We start from the raw sequence: 15,000 nt of genomic DNA, 5'->3' as shown, positions 1-15,000 counted from the left end.
GGCTTGTTATTGGTCAGCAGGGTGAATTCACCAAAGTTAACGTGATCCACCGACGATGAACAAGCCTTCACAGTAACCATGACGACCTGACAGCTGACAGAACTGTGCTTGACTTTCAGACGATTTATGCAAGTAACAGTACAGAGTCAGTGAATGCAACGTTCATGCACTCCTGTGAGTAGGTCAAACCCAGAAAATCAAGATGAAAAATAAGTTCTGAAGTTCTGCAACGGCTCAAATAATCGTTTCTCATTCGTTTTGCAAAAATACAAAATATTTGCTGCTTTTCTTCGTCATGACAGAAAACTGAACCTCTGGGTTTCACTGATGGTCGCAGGGTCGGCCGATTTTATCACGATAAAAAACACTCAGGAGAAGTTGATCGTGAATTTGAATTATCGGGATGATCATGAATATCCTCACAAGTAGCTTGAAAAAGCTCATTAACCTACAGTCCCTCTGTCAGAAGGGGGGGCAGCATCTTTCCAGTCATTCCATCAGTCTCACCGTGGCCGAATGCTCAGCAGCAGCTAAATAACAGAAACACAGTGGATTTGAAAGTAAAGACCAACAGGAGGTGAGGAAGGCGTCTGTCCCGCCGACCAACACCTCCAGTGTGACCCCTCTGTGACCCCCCTCCAGCTCTGCTCGCCCAACAGGCTCACTGTTATTCACTGAAACAAGACGTGCGTCGTATCTGTGATCCAAAAAGATGTTTGTTTCTAAAGAAAAGTTGAGGCTGATTTCAGCGTGTTTCAGTTCAGATTTTCATGATTATCGGGACAGTGTGCCGAACAGCACACCTGAAGACGTCACTTCAGGCCTTGAGGAGGATTTTCTCTGTTTCACTGACTTTTATAGACAGAACAATTCATCAGACAAGCAAGAATACAAGCTGCAGATTACTGGATAATAATAATAATAATAATCTTTAGTCGCTGCTCTAAAGTAAACACACACTTTGTAGAAAGAATATTTGGGTTTAGAGCTGAATTTGTTCCTCTGCTCAGCAGCTGATTCTACAATCTCCAACGTCCCTGAATGCAGCAGCACAGAGCGTTTGTCAAACAGGGACATTGATGAATTTACTCTGCATCAAGTTTGAGTCTCTGTCAGTTGGTTGTCATGAAGACAAATGAAATGAAGACTATTGAATATTTAACAGGCTGAAACGTGACGAAGCAGCAGCTTAAAGTAAAAAGCAACAGTTGAGCTTCAGGCAGGACGTCGATCTGTGCGAAGCTTCGAGAAGGAAAACAGCAGCGAAGCAGCAGTTTAAACCGGTCAGTAAACGTCTCAGCTGTTCAAGTTAAAGCAAAGTTTGTGTCCAATCATTCATCATATGACAGCGTGACACGTCAGCGTCTCCATGGCGATCTGTTTTGTACAGCAGTCGTTTAGTCTGTCCAGGCTCCGCCCCCAGCCTGGACCACAGGGCTCGCCTTGGTTTGACAGGCGGACGCCTCCCCCAACTCCTGCAAACACAACAACACACACTTTAATACATTTGGACTGTCCACTAGGATGAAGCCCCGCCCTCTGAGCTCTGACATCATCAAACCTCTGCTGACCTCATATATTTGTATTGTTTCAGTTTCTGTCTCTCTGTCTGTCAGTCTGTCTGTGTCTCTGTCTGTGTCTCTGTCTGTCCATCAGTCTGTCTGTCTGTCTGTCTGTCTGTCAGTCAGTCTGTCTGTGTCTCTCTGTCAGTCTGTCTGTCTGTCTGTCTGTCTGTCTCTGTCTGTCTCTGTCTGTCTGTCTGTCTCTGTCTCTCTGTCTGTCTGTCAGTCTGTCTGTCTCTCTGTCTGTCTGTCTGTCTCTCTCTCTGTCTGTCTGTCTCTGTCTGTCTCTGTCTCTCTGTCTGTCAGTCTGTCTGTCTGTGTCTCTGTCTGTCCATCTGTCTGTCTGTCAGTCAGTCTGTCTGTCAGTGTCTCTCTGTCTGTCTGTCTGTCTCTGTCTGTCTCTGTCTGTCTGTCTCTGTCTGTCTGTCAGTCTGTCTGTGTCATTTTTTGGTTCATTTCCTCAGATGATCATTAGTCGTCTGTATAAACGTTATGTGTCTGTATTTTGTTGTTCACTTTATGGTTGATTATTATTGTCTGTGTATTTGTACACAGAGGATACAGTATCTGTAGGTTGCTGTACTGTATAAACTGTGTAACTATGATTGATTTATTTTGGTGATCACTATATTTTCCTTTTTTCTGTCTCCTTTTTGTCTTCTTGTTTCTGTTTTCATGCTGTGAAGCAGATTTGATTCTCCCGGCCGAGCACCGCGGTGCTGCAGTGAGCCGCTCTGACCAGCAGGTGGGGCTGCTCACTGTCCAACAAACCTGAAACATGTCCTGGTTCAACCAAAAAGAGACCAGTTACCACCTGCCGCTCTGCTTAATGCACATCACAGATGATGACGACCAGAGCCGACAGCTCGTCTCACAACGCTCCGCTGATCTGTCACTTCCTGTTTCCTTCAACCAACCAGAGACGAGAGCACGAGGCGACATGTTGACTGACTTCTTGTCTGAATCACTAAAACAAAACCTTCTCGTCAGGCTAATTTCTTGATATTGATTAGCATGTTGCTGCTCGTCATCCAACATGAAGAGGAGGTTCTTCATCTCCGTGGAAACACACTGATGATACTCGTTTTCACGTCTTAAAGGTTGATAAATCACTTTGGGAGTTTGGGCGCCTGCTTGTGTGTGCGATGGTGATTAGGAGGCGAGCTGGAGGCGTCGTTGGTACTCACAGGTCATCAGATGCAGAGCGCCGCAGACGAGCAGCGTCAGCGCCGGAACGCCAGCGAGGGCCGAAGCAGCGCCGGTTGGGGAGCGTCTGGAGGAGATGTCCGGCTGCTGCGTCTGCTGACGAGCTTCAGAGTCCACGTCTTTACACTTCAGACTGGAAACACACAAACGTAGGAAATCCGTCAAACAGTGAGACCAGACAGCCGAGAACAGACAGAACTCATAAAAACTGAGCTTCTCCGAGCTCATCCTGTTCTGTTTGTCTAATTAAAGTAGTTTGATAAAGTTTGTTCAATGAAATAGATTTAAATATGTTGTTTAATGTCGTGAGCATGCGGCTGCTGCGGCTGCGGCTGCAGCTGCTGCGGGTGCGGCTGCTGCGGCTGCGGCGGCTGCGGCTGCTGCGGCTGTGGCGGCTGCCGCTAACGCTCTCTCCACAGCTAGCTTTAGCGAGCCGCGGTCACCGCACTTTGTTGTTTTCAAACACATTTTATGACACAATTATTTTTCTGTGTTAAACAGACAAAAGGAAGTCAATGTGAAGACATCCTGTCCCCGCTGATGACCAGGAGAACGTCCTGCAGCTGCCCGCACCATCAACATGCAACACTGTTACGTTACCTTGTTACCTGTTTCCTGTTACCTGTTTCCTGTTACCTGTTTCCTGTTTCCTGTTACCTGTTACTGAACCTCTGCACCTGAAGCTCTATCTTAGAGCTCAAAGCTCAGACTGAAGGACTTCTAATAAAGCTTTTCCTGTTGAAGGACCCTGAACTGTACCTGTTACTCTGGACTCACTGAGGACTCCAGGTTTAGACCTGAAGACCTGATTAAACTCATCCTGTCCAGAGTGCTGGTTCTGCACAGACCTGTCCTCACTCAGACCTGCCGGCCGTGGTTGTCAGTCTCTGCAGATTCAGCGTGAAGCTGAGGGGAACCTGGTGTGAGAGGAGGAAGAGGAGACGCTCACTCACAGCTGTTTCTGCAGGTACTGCTGTCCGGACTCGCAGGCTTTGGTTTGACTCTGAGCGGCCAGCATCTGACTCTCAGCAGCAGCCTTCAGGCTGTAGCAGGACGTGGTCTGATGGACGTTCTGGGTCACGTTCTGCTGCAGGGCCTCGATGTGCTCTGAAGATACAAAAAGACAGCCTGCAGAGTCGACGTCATCTTTTACATCTTTTACATCTTTATTTGAGAACGAAGCCCGACTTCGCCGCTCGGTTTGACCCGAGGTGTTGTGTTATAGCGGCTGTGAGGTCTGCGGGTCACCATGCGGTGCCACAGGCCCAAAATAACACCGTTACTTCAGCCATTATGATCCAGCAGAGTCGTCTTTTCTTGACTTAACGACATAAATTAACACATTATTGCCAGAAAACAAGCTTCGTTTTCTCCAGATAAAAAGATTATTTCAAAAATGGCTGCTCTCGGTTTCTCTATAAAACAACACAAACTGAAGCCAGAATCATAAAAACCACGATGTGACACAAAGAGGGAAAGATCCAGACGACCTCTACTCATATATGTCTTCATGTCAGGGGAAAGATTCAGGACAACAGACAAGTTAGTCTCTCTCTATATAAATTAAGTATAAACAGTTGATATGTAGAAACTGGTCTGTTCTAATTGGATCGGGACATTCAGTCTCATTTATTTTGTTGGATCAAAATGCTTTTTGTTTTTTGAATTTCTCTGTCTCTGCTTTTTTTCTTTCCAACTGCTGTCACATGCTGCAGTAATACACAAATTTGTCTGGCTGGGCATTAATAGTTTTATCTTATCTTATCTTATCTTATCTTATCTCACCTTATCTTATCTAATCTTATCTTGTCTTAACGGAGTGTGGACACAGTTTCATTAGAACTCATTTATAGACCAGAAGCAACACATGAATCTATTGTTTAATGCCTCTGACCTCAGAAACAACATCACCGCGTCCACACTATATAATCACCTGTTACCATGTGACAGAAGTCATGTGATTACACCTGATGAGGATGAAGCTCCACAGAGAAGCTGGTTTAAGGTCTGAAGAGTCGAAGCTTTTATTCTGAAAATTACAAAGACTCTCGTTGTGTTCAGGCATCGACTGTCTTCTGTTGTTTTCTATTGGTGCTGTTGACAGAAAGTTATCAACATAGCAACAGTAACTAAGGGGGTCCTGGGACGACCTGTGGTCTGAGCTGGAGGCCGGAGGAAGAATAGAGAGTACTGAAACAGAGCAGAGCAGAATATGAGCAGAGTTTGGTCTGAATTTCTCCGGGAACATTCCGTCTTATCGGTGTTTGTTATGTCAGGAATGATCTGAGCCGCCAGCTCCTTTAGCTTGTTTGTGAGCAGATCCTGGATCAGATTCAGCCTCAGTGAGATCAGCGCTGAAACACGTCCGCCGGGACCAGCGCTGACTGTTCTGAAACTGACGCTGTCAGATTAAACATCGACAGGGACGGACTACGTGTGGGTCCCCGACCAATCGCAGCTCTCCGTCTTTCACTTCCTGCGTGACATCAGCACGTGGCGGCGTCCAACATGACATCACCAACTCAGCAGGAAAACAACCCGATAACAAATATATCATCAATCCAACACTTTAAATGATGTGCATGATGAGTACTTCATCTCATACTAGAACTTTCAGTGAGAAGATGCTGAATGCAGGAGCAGAGTATTTGTCCACTGCAGTGTTTGTACTTTCACTGGAGTAAACGCTGTGACTCACTCGTTCCCCTGAAACAGTTTCTGATGTTAATCAGCTGTGAACACAATGAGTCTCTCATATCAGCTTCAGGCAGGAATTCATCACTTTCCTCCGACTGTTCAGAGCAGGAAGTTTCCCACGTCACACTGCTCTTCCTGTTTTCACTTCATCGCTCACTGCAAACAGCTCGTTTTGTCTGAAAATAATCCTAAAGTACATTTTTAAACGAGACAAAAAAAATGATGCTTGATATTAAAAATCTCTAATCTCTAATAATCTCAACTTCTTTTAAGACTATAAGAACCATCCTCATCCTCATCCTCATCCTCACACCTGAACGAGTGAACAGGTGGAGCAGCGATGATGTGCTGCACCTTCATCATCACGAGCCTCAACACCCCCAAACTGCTCAGTTTAGAGATCATGTCGAGTTAAAGACTTCATGAAAGTGAAGTAACTGAAGTAACTGAAGTAAAAGTATGTAACTATAATCATGAAAATGTACTTGAAGTATTAAAGTAAAAGTACACCTGTACTTGTAGAAACTGTTGGACTTTAAGTTATAATTTTATAAACTCTTCATACTTCAAGAGTGAAAAATAAAGTGTCTTACTTCCTGCCTTTCTTCTTCTTCTTTAATTCATTTCTGTTATTACTTTCCGTCTTTCGTCTTATTCTTTTTCAATTTACTTCTTTCCTGTTATCATTTCCTATCATTTTGCTCTTCCTTCCTTCTTTCCTTCTGACCTTCCTTCCCCTTTTACTTCCTTCATTCCTTGTTTCCTTCCCTCTTAAAGCAGGAAACTTTCTTCTCATTTTCTTTTTTCTCTCCCTTTGTTCTTTTTATCGATCCTGTTTTATTTCTGTATTTTTTCATCCATTTCCTCTTTCTCTTTCTTACCTTCTTTCAGTCTGTTGTTGCCTTCATTCATCTTCCATCCTTCCTTCTGATCTCTTCTTTCCTTCCTTCTGATCTCTTCTTTCCTTCTGTTTTAACTTTTTCTGTAAATCCTAACTTCGTTTTTATATTTGTGCTTTTTGATTCTTTGGCATAATTAAAGGAGACTTTCTGTCCCTCGCAGCAAAAAACCCTCCTTTTATCCAGCCAATCACGTGTTTATTTACTGTGACTCACAGGTCGTCATGGTAACGGGGAGGGGGGGGCAGCTAAGAATACCGGCGCCGGCTCACTGAGAAAGTCTCCTTTCATGGCAGTGATGGAGTTTTTCCTACACAGCGAGCGTTACCTTCCTGCAGGCCGAGCCGGGCGGTGAGGTTCAGCTCCGTCTGACGCAGCTGCTCGATGGTCTCCTGCAGGACGCTGATGTTCCCGTTCAGGACGACCTGCAGCACGAAACAAACACACCCCCGAGAAAAAAACATGTTGGTGAGAGACTGAAGGAAAGGTTAAAGGTTTTCCTGCTGCCAACAAGAACTCTCTGTACTGCAGAGACGCAAACTCAGTACCAAGTACACGAGTATACACAGCCTCAGGGAGTTAAAGTATCAGCAGAAAAGTACACAAGTATACTCAGCCTCAGGGAGTTAAAGTATCAGCAGAAAAGTACACAAGTATACTCAGCCTCAGGGAGTTAAAGTATCAGCAGAAAAGTACACAAGTATACTCAGCCTCTGGGAGTTAAAGTATCAGCAGAAAAGTACACAAGTATACTCAGCCTCTGGGAGTTAAAGTATCAGCAGAAAAGTACACAAGTATACTCAGCCTCAGGGAGTTAAAGTATCAGCAGGAAAAGTACACAAGTATACTCAGCCTCTGGGAGTTAAAGTATCAGCAGAAAAGTACACAAGTATACTCAGCCTCAGGGAGTATCAGCAGGAAAGTACACAAGTATACTCAGCCTCAGGGAGTATCAGCAGGAAAAGTACACAATTATACTCAGCCTCGGGGAGTTAAAGTATCAGCAGAAAAGTACACAAGTATACTCAGCCTCAGGGAGTATCAGCAGGAAAAGTACACAAGTATACTCAGCCTCTGGGAGTTAAAGTATCAGCAGAAAAGTACACAAGTACACTCAGCCTCAGGGAGTTAAAGTATCAGCAGGAAAAGTACACAAGTATTCTCAGGAGTACAGTTGGAGTACAGTTGGAGTACAGTTTGAATACAGTTGGAGTACAGTTGGAGTACAGTTGAAGTGCAGCTGGAGTACAGTTGCAGTAAAGCTGGAGTACAGTTAGAGTACAGTTAGAGTACAGTTGGAGTACAGTTGGAGTACAGTTGCAGTAAAGCTGGAGAACAGTTAGAGTACAGTTGGAGTGCAGTTGGAGTGCAGTTGGAGTAAAGCTGGAGTACAGTTAGAGTACAGTTGGAGTACAGTTAGAGTACAGTTGGAGTACAGCTGGAGTACAGTTAGAGTACAGTTAGAGTACAGTTGGAGTACAGCTGGAGTACAGTTGGAGTACAGTTGGAGTGCAGTTGGAGTACAGTTAGAGTACAGTTGGAGTACAGCTGGAGTACAGTTAGAGTACAGTTGGAGTACAGCTGGAGTACAGTTGGAGTACAGTTAGAGTACAGTTGGAGTACAGCTGGAGTACAGTTGGAGTACAGTTGGAGTACAGTTAGAGTACAGTTGGAGTACAGCTGGAGTGCAGCTGGAGTACAGTTGGAGTACAGTTGGAGTGCAGTTGGAGTACAGTTAGAGTACAGTTGGAGTACAATTAGAGTACAGTTGGAGTACAGCTGGAGTACAGTTGGAGTACAGTTAGAGTACAGTTGGAGTACAGTTAGAGTACAGTTGGAGTACAGCTGGAGTACAGTTGGAGTACAGTTAGAGTGCAGCTGGAGTACAGTTGGAGTACAGTTGGAGTGCAGTTGGAGTACAGTTAGAGTACAGTTGGAGTACAGTTGCAGTAAAGCTGGAGTACAGTTAGAGTACAGTTGGAGTACAGTTAGAGTACAGTTGGAGTACAGCTGGAGTACAGTTGGAGTACAGTTAGAGTGCAGTTGGAGTACAGTTGGAGTACAGTTGCAGTAGCTCCTCAGCAGAAACATCTTTAAGAAACGGGGGCCACACTGAACACGATCCCTCCTCTGGTCCAGGAGTGACTCCTCACTGATCCTGCAGACACCAAACATTTCTGAACACATGTGGACCATCATGTGGATGATGAACCTGCTTTGAAAGACCGCATCTGGGCCGTTCTGTGCCAGACCAGACCAGGCGTTCTGCTCTCGGAGCTGAGCTGGAGATTGAAAGCAGCACTTGACGCTAAGAGCAGCTTTTACAAACATTCCTTTCACTGAACGCAGCAGTTATAGTTAGACTCTCTCTAAACAGAGTCCTGGCCTTAAAGGAACAGTCCAAACTAATGTCTTCACCCCAGAGGCTGCTAATACTACTGCAATACTCACACTGCGCTGATAATACCAGTACTGACGTACTGATGTTTAGAGCTCCTCATACTCATTTATCACTGACATCAGATCAGGAAGAAACATCAACTAACTGCAGACAGCAGAGAAAAATGATGAATCAAACAAACAGAAACCAAACCAACGACCCTGGAACATCTTCAAGGACCACGAGATCCCGGCAAATACATAAACCTGAACCTAAACCTGAACCTAAACCTGAATCTAAACCGGAACCTGAACCTGAACCTAAACCTGAACCTGAACCTAAACCTGAATCTAAAGCTGAATCTAAACCTGAACCTAAACCTGAACCTGAATCTAAACCTGAACCTAAACCTGAACCTAAACCTGAATCTAAACCTGAACTTGAACCTAAACCTGAATCTAAACCTGAATCTAAACCTGAACCTGAACCTGAACCTAAACCTGAACCTAAACAAGCCTTTCAAAATGTTCACGACTTCACTGACTCAGTATCTACACACAACAACACAGTGTGTGTGAGTGTGTGTGTGAGTGGGTGTGTGTGTGTGTGTGTGTGTCTGTGTGTGTGTGTGTGAGTGGGTGTGTGTGTGTGTGTGTGTGTCTGTGTGTGTGTGTGTGAGTGTGTGTGTGTGTGTGAATATGTGTGTGAATGTGTGTGTGTGTCAGTGTGTGTGTGTGTGTCAGTGTGTGTGTGAATGTGTGTGTGTGTGTGTGTGAATATGTGTGTGAATGTGTGTGTGTGTGTGTCAGTGTGTGTGTGTGAGTGTGTGAATGTGTGTGTGTGTGAGTGTGTGAATGTGTGTGTGTGTGTGAGAGTGTGTGAGTGTTTGTGTGTGTGTGTGTGAGTGGGTGTGTGTCAGTGTGTGTGTGTGTGCCAGTGTGTGTGTGTGTGTGTGTGTGCTGCTGATAACATCCTCACACTGATACAATGACTGATTTCAGGTGACGGCTGCGTTCCAAACCAGCATGACCAGTGACACCAAGAAAAATACCATCGACCAACCAGTTTGATAGGAGGGATGACGCTCCGCTTCCATAGCAACAGGAACGACGAGCTCGAGCTCACGTTACACCTGCGGTGAAGTGACGAGACAAAACGCAGGTGAATCTGCTTCCTGCCTGTCAGACAGGTGCTGCTCACCTCTCTAAACGTTCATCTTTTAAGAAATCTTGAAAATCTGCATTTCTAATTTGGTGAAGCTGCAGAGGAGCGGTGGTCTGACATCAGCAGGTATTGTTTCCTGGAAACCAGCCGCTGATTGTGATGATGACGGGATCCGAACTGACACAACAACACGAACACACATTTAAAACTGATCCAGGATCAAACAACAGCTGACATGAGACCAACAACAGAACAACACATCAAACATGACCAGAAACAGAACCGACTCCCTGAACATCACACAGCTGGTGGAAATACCACACGAGGTCCTGAAGTTTCACAGCTGAGAGCAGCTCCCAGACTCTGCTGGACTGAAGAGACTCTGACCATCGTCCTCGTCACAAAACATGCTGAAGGTAAAACAGCAGGTCTGAGGTCAGGTGATGCCGGCTGGTGTTCAGGTGGATTCAATCAGTGACAGGTGCAAACAGTTTAAAAACACATGTGTAAAGCTTTTATTTTGTAGGAATGCAGGAGTGTGGCAGATGTCTGCCTGAGGATGAGCTACGACCTGAAGGGTTAAATAATCTGACAGTTTTACTACAAACCGACAAACCGACAGAGTTCAGGTAGAAAACTGCAGAAAGAAATGTCGCTATGAGCAAGGCATGATGCTAACAGGCTAACGCTGAGCAGTTAGCTTCTTCAGTGTGTTCATGGCAGCTACTTCCTGTTTGTCAAGCTGATCAAACACATTTATTGATTAAATATTTCTCTGTTCAAAACGTCAGATTTGAACAAACTGAAACTAAATGCAGCTCCACTGAATCTGAACACAGCCTTCATGCTGTGTTCTTTACTCCTCTGCTCGGTTACAGCGTGTCATCACGCCACATTCATGTCACATGGACGTCACATTTCCACACACACCGCTGAGCATCCTGCTCATTTAAAATCCTCTCTCCTGATTGGCTGTTGATGAGGCTGAACCAGCATCTGGTTTAAAGAGTTTCTCCAACATTCAGAACACTGAGTGGTTAAACTCTGTGTGTTGGTGATGAGCCTGCAGAGCATCATCGGCTGAAGCTGAACCTGCAGCTTCAGCAGCTTAACGAGACTTTCAGCTCGTTGTTTATCCGTCAGACTCGACTGCTTCACTCTCAGAGCCTCGTTTCCAGAGAAGAAGCTGTAAAAAGCTTCTGATCACTTCCTGCTGAGCAGCAGACAGACTCAGTCAGAGAGCAGCTGCTGAACACAGAGCAGCATTTAGCAGCTGAAGAGCTGGAGGAGACCAAAACCAGAGCTGAAACACAGAGAATACTGGACTGACTCCACGTCGATCATCGTGTTGTTCTGGAGCTGAAGTTCAACAGATCATCTGAAAGCTGATGATGTGTTGACGTAAGTTTCTGCTGAAATAAAAGCAGTTTCTTTAATTTCACCTTCAGACAAACTTCAGACTAGATTTCCACTCTGAGAGCAGAGTTCATCCTCCAGCAGTGATTTTCTCGTCTGTTTCAAACACATCAGACCCAGCAGGAAGTGACCGAAGAGCTGCTGACCTCACGCCGGATGAAGACCGTGGACACAAACTGAAAGGTGGTCTGAAGCGGTCTGAGTGTGGACTCTCACGTGGTTCAGTATTTGTTCTGGGTTCATGAGAACAGACGGGGAGCTGTTTGTGGCTCATGAGCTCAGCGAGCAGCTTTCTGTGGAATCCTGCTTTCATAACACGCCTAAACGCAGCGCTGGCAGAGGATTCTGGGAACTGTAGTCAGAAGCTGAAGCATTTTCCTCATGTGTTCACACAGTTTCTGTTTCTAATAAAGGAAGAGTGAAACTCCCAGGACGAGGGAGAAATGAGGGAGCAGAGAGGGAGGAGTGGAGCAGAGGTGAAGGAAGGAGAGCAGGAGGAATGAGTCAGGACGAACGAGGGAGAGGAGGAGGGAGAGGCCGAAGGCAAACACTCACTTTTTCCAACCAACAGCTCAGAATATGAAGCTGGAAATGTTGGAAGCTGCTGAACCAGAGAAGGAGAGTGAGGAGGACGAGGAGGACAGTGAGGACAGTGAGGAGGAGGAACATGTCACCTGTGAGTTCTTTTCAGAGGAAACAGGCGCGAGTAAAAACATGCAAACAGGAAGCGAAACTGAACGAACCGTCAAACGTTTCGTTTGTCGACTCAGCGTCACGCTCTAGATTTGACTTCCTGTCAGAGGTACACTCACGTTCTCCTGGCGGCACTCCTCCAGCGTGGCGTTGGTGGTGTTCAGGCGTCCCAGCAGCAGCAGGATCTCAGCTCTCTGGCGAGCCTGCTCCTCCCTCGCCGCCTCCACCAGCTCCTCCAGAGCCACCTTGTTCTTGTTCCACACCACCTTGGCCCCCTCCAGCTTCTCCGTCACGTCCTGCAGCTCGGCGCGGCACTGGGCCGAGCTCTTCAGGTCCGGGGACGTCGCCCACACCACGATGACGACGAGCGAAATGATGGACCAGAGCGCCAGCAGGGCGAGCACCACGTTCTTCGCCTTCTGGGAGGACTTGGAGGAGGCAGCCATAGGAGGACAGCTGAGGAGGAGGATGGAGATGAAGATGAAAGGTGAAGGCGAGGATGATGAAGACGAGCTGCGGATGAACAGCTGCTCTCAGCGAGTCTCTCTCAGGTTGAAATGAGCTGGACTTTCCCTTCAGCCAGGCAGGAACACAGGGAGGGGCTCCCCCAGAGGGTGGCCACGCCCCTGCTTCACCCGCTCCACCCCCCCCAGCCTCCCCACCTCCTGCCGCCTCCCCCTCCCAAACCTCAGCCTCCTCCTCCTCTCCATGCTGCCCAGAGAGGAGAGTCACAACACACACACACACGCACATAAATTAAACTTTCCAAGTGCACCGTGTGTGTCTCGCTGTCTCTGTCTCTCTCTGTCTCTGTCTCTCTGTGTCTCTCTCTGTCTCTCTCTGTCTCTCTGTCTGTCTCTGTCTCTCTGTGTCCTCTCTCTCTGTCTCTCTGTGTCTCTGTGTCTGTCTCTCTCTCTCTCTCTGTCTCTGTCTCTCTCTCTCTGTCTCTGTCTGTCTCTGTCTCTCTGTGTCTCTCTCTGTCTCTCTGTCTGTCTCTGTCTCTCTGTGTCTCTCTCTCGACCTTGGACCTCTGGAACAGAAACTATGTGGCCGTTTGGCAGCAGAGGTTCAGAAAGTTTCAGAGAAATGAAACTGAGACAGAAGAGATGAAGTCAGACCCTCAGCCTTCATTCCTCCTCCTCTTCCTCACTCTTCCCTCACTTCCTGCCAGCTGCTGGCACCGGCCCCGCCCCCTCAGATAGTCTGAGCTGTGATTGGCTCAGGGCTGCAGTCTTTGGAAACAACCAAACAACATGTCTATAAACATCTGTGATTCCCTCCAGGAGCCCCCCCGAATCTGTCAGGGTTAACCTCCCTCCTCCAGGCCACGCCCCTCCACCACACCCAGCAGGGTGGAGTTTCACAGTGGAAAAATCAGAGTCAGAAAGTCCTGAACAGCAAACCTGAACCACATGTGACTGACGAGTGACTCCCCCCGGTCCGCCTGATCTCAGGTCAGCCGGTTATCGGTCAGTACACACAGGTCAGAGGTCAGACTGCGGTCTGAGCGGAGCTTCATTTAACCGAACCTGAACTGAAGAGCTGATCCGGTTTGACTGAAAGTGAACCAGGAACAAATCCAGAACCCTGAAGCTCAGTTCAGATCTGCGCTTCCTTCTTTACCTGCCTGTCACATGACCACATGCTGCTGGGAAACACCTGTGAGGTTTTGGTCACCTGACCTCGTTCAGCACTTCATTAGTGGCCTCGTCACTAAATATCAAAAGTCTGTCGGTAGGTTGTAACACGGAGCTCGTCCGGACGCCGCCCTGGTTTGGCGTCTGAAGCGTCTCGGACACCCGCCGCTGAAGTTCGGCCTCGCCGTCTTGTCCTGTGATGCTACTCGTGTCTGGTCATTACATGATGTTAGCGTCCCCTCGTCGCTGTCAGTGCTCATATCAGATGTAATTAACACGTATTCATTAAGTTGCTGATCTCGTCGCTGTGTTTGACTTTAATCACTGACCTCAGAACCATCGTGCTCATTATGTCGTTGTATATTATGATCATGTTAATATGTTTCATCTTCAGCAGACCCCGCCTTGTCTGTGTGATGGTGGCCTCTGTCATTCTTTGGGGGTCTGAACATCATTAATCATCTGTGATAATCAATAATTATCTCGACGTCATCCTCTCCTGATCGAACTGCCGGCTGTCTTTCACACCTTTTAACTCTCCTTTTATTAATTTATAGGCAGGTTGAAGATGCTCGTGAAAACAGGTGGATGGAATTCAACATCGGGGGGTCAGGTGGCACCAAATGAAAGTCATGTGACCACCGAGTTCAGCATTTCATCTGACTGCTGCATAAAGTCCAGACGGTTTTCATTTGAGGACACACAGCTGTCGTGTTAACCGCAGGAGCTGAGACACAGCGACTGATGACATTCAGATGTGATGAAAAATGTGCCTGCAGGCTCAAACGCTGCAAAAAGACAAAGTCTGTGCAGCTCCGACGCCTTCAGACCTTCGAACCATCAGCGTCGTCGCTTTCTCTTTCAGAGGAGGGACAAAACGTCTCCTCTGATGAGCTGAGGGCCAGGAGCCAGCTGACCTCTGACCCTGCTTCCTTCATCCTAACACAGGAAGCGCCGCTGAGTCAGAAGTGAACTGGACTCACATTCAGGCAGGAATCAGGAAACAACAGTGTGGGTGTTAGCTGCAGGAGCTAACATGCTAACAGCGTTCAAGACGCTCCCTTCTCTCTGCAGCTGCTACACACAGACTCACAACAACACAAAAATACACAACAACCGCACATGTGCTGGAAGATGGACTCTGGACACCGTGTTTTCACGGTGGATCACGTCCACTGACAGCCTCAGAACACCAGAACTGCGATCCATGGACGGAACGCTGCTTTGAAAGAGGCCCAGAGGGACGAAGCAGCGCCGGCGTGTCGACACTGAAGCATCAATCACTCGAACAGAGATCGTCTGTTTGCACAACAGTCGCAGAAATCCTGCTGACAGCATCTCCATGT

At 46.9% G+C, this 15,000-nt stretch overlaps 1 protein-coding gene across 1 annotated transcript in view; it reads right to left on the bottom strand.

Annotated features, from left to right (window-relative positions):
* si:ch211-1a19.3 overlaps nucleotides 1-12,595 on the bottom strand; it is a 13,391-nt gene extending 796 nt beyond the window's left edge. The window contains exons 1-5 of the mRNA XM_041936170.1: nucleotides 12,137-12,595; nucleotides 6,693-6,789; nucleotides 3,722-3,875; nucleotides 2,750-2,901; nucleotides 1-1,475 (exon numbers count right to left, since the gene is read on the bottom strand). The exon at nucleotides 1-1,475 is cut by the window's left edge and continues 796 nt beyond it. Of these exons, the coding sequence (XP_041792104.1) occupies nucleotides 1,474-1,475; nucleotides 2,750-2,901; nucleotides 3,722-3,875; nucleotides 6,693-6,789; nucleotides 12,137-12,463 (732 nt within the window). The 5' untranslated portion in view covers nucleotides 12,464-12,595 and the 3' untranslated portion in view covers nucleotides 1-1,473. The remainder of the gene's footprint in view (nucleotides 1,476-2,749; nucleotides 2,902-3,721; nucleotides 3,876-6,692; nucleotides 6,790-12,136) is intronic.
* Nucleotides 12,596-15,000: the final 2,405 nt, after the last annotated feature.

Source organism: Chelmon rostratus, chromosome 4 (assembly GCF_017976325.1).
Source record: "Chelmon rostratus isolate fCheRos1 chromosome 4, fCheRos1.pri, whole genome shotgun sequence".
In the NCBI taxonomy this organism is placed as follows: Eukaryota; Metazoa; Chordata; class Actinopteri; order Chaetodontiformes; family Chaetodontidae; genus Chelmon; species Chelmon rostratus.
This window is presented reverse-complemented; position numbering and strand designations above follow the sequence as displayed.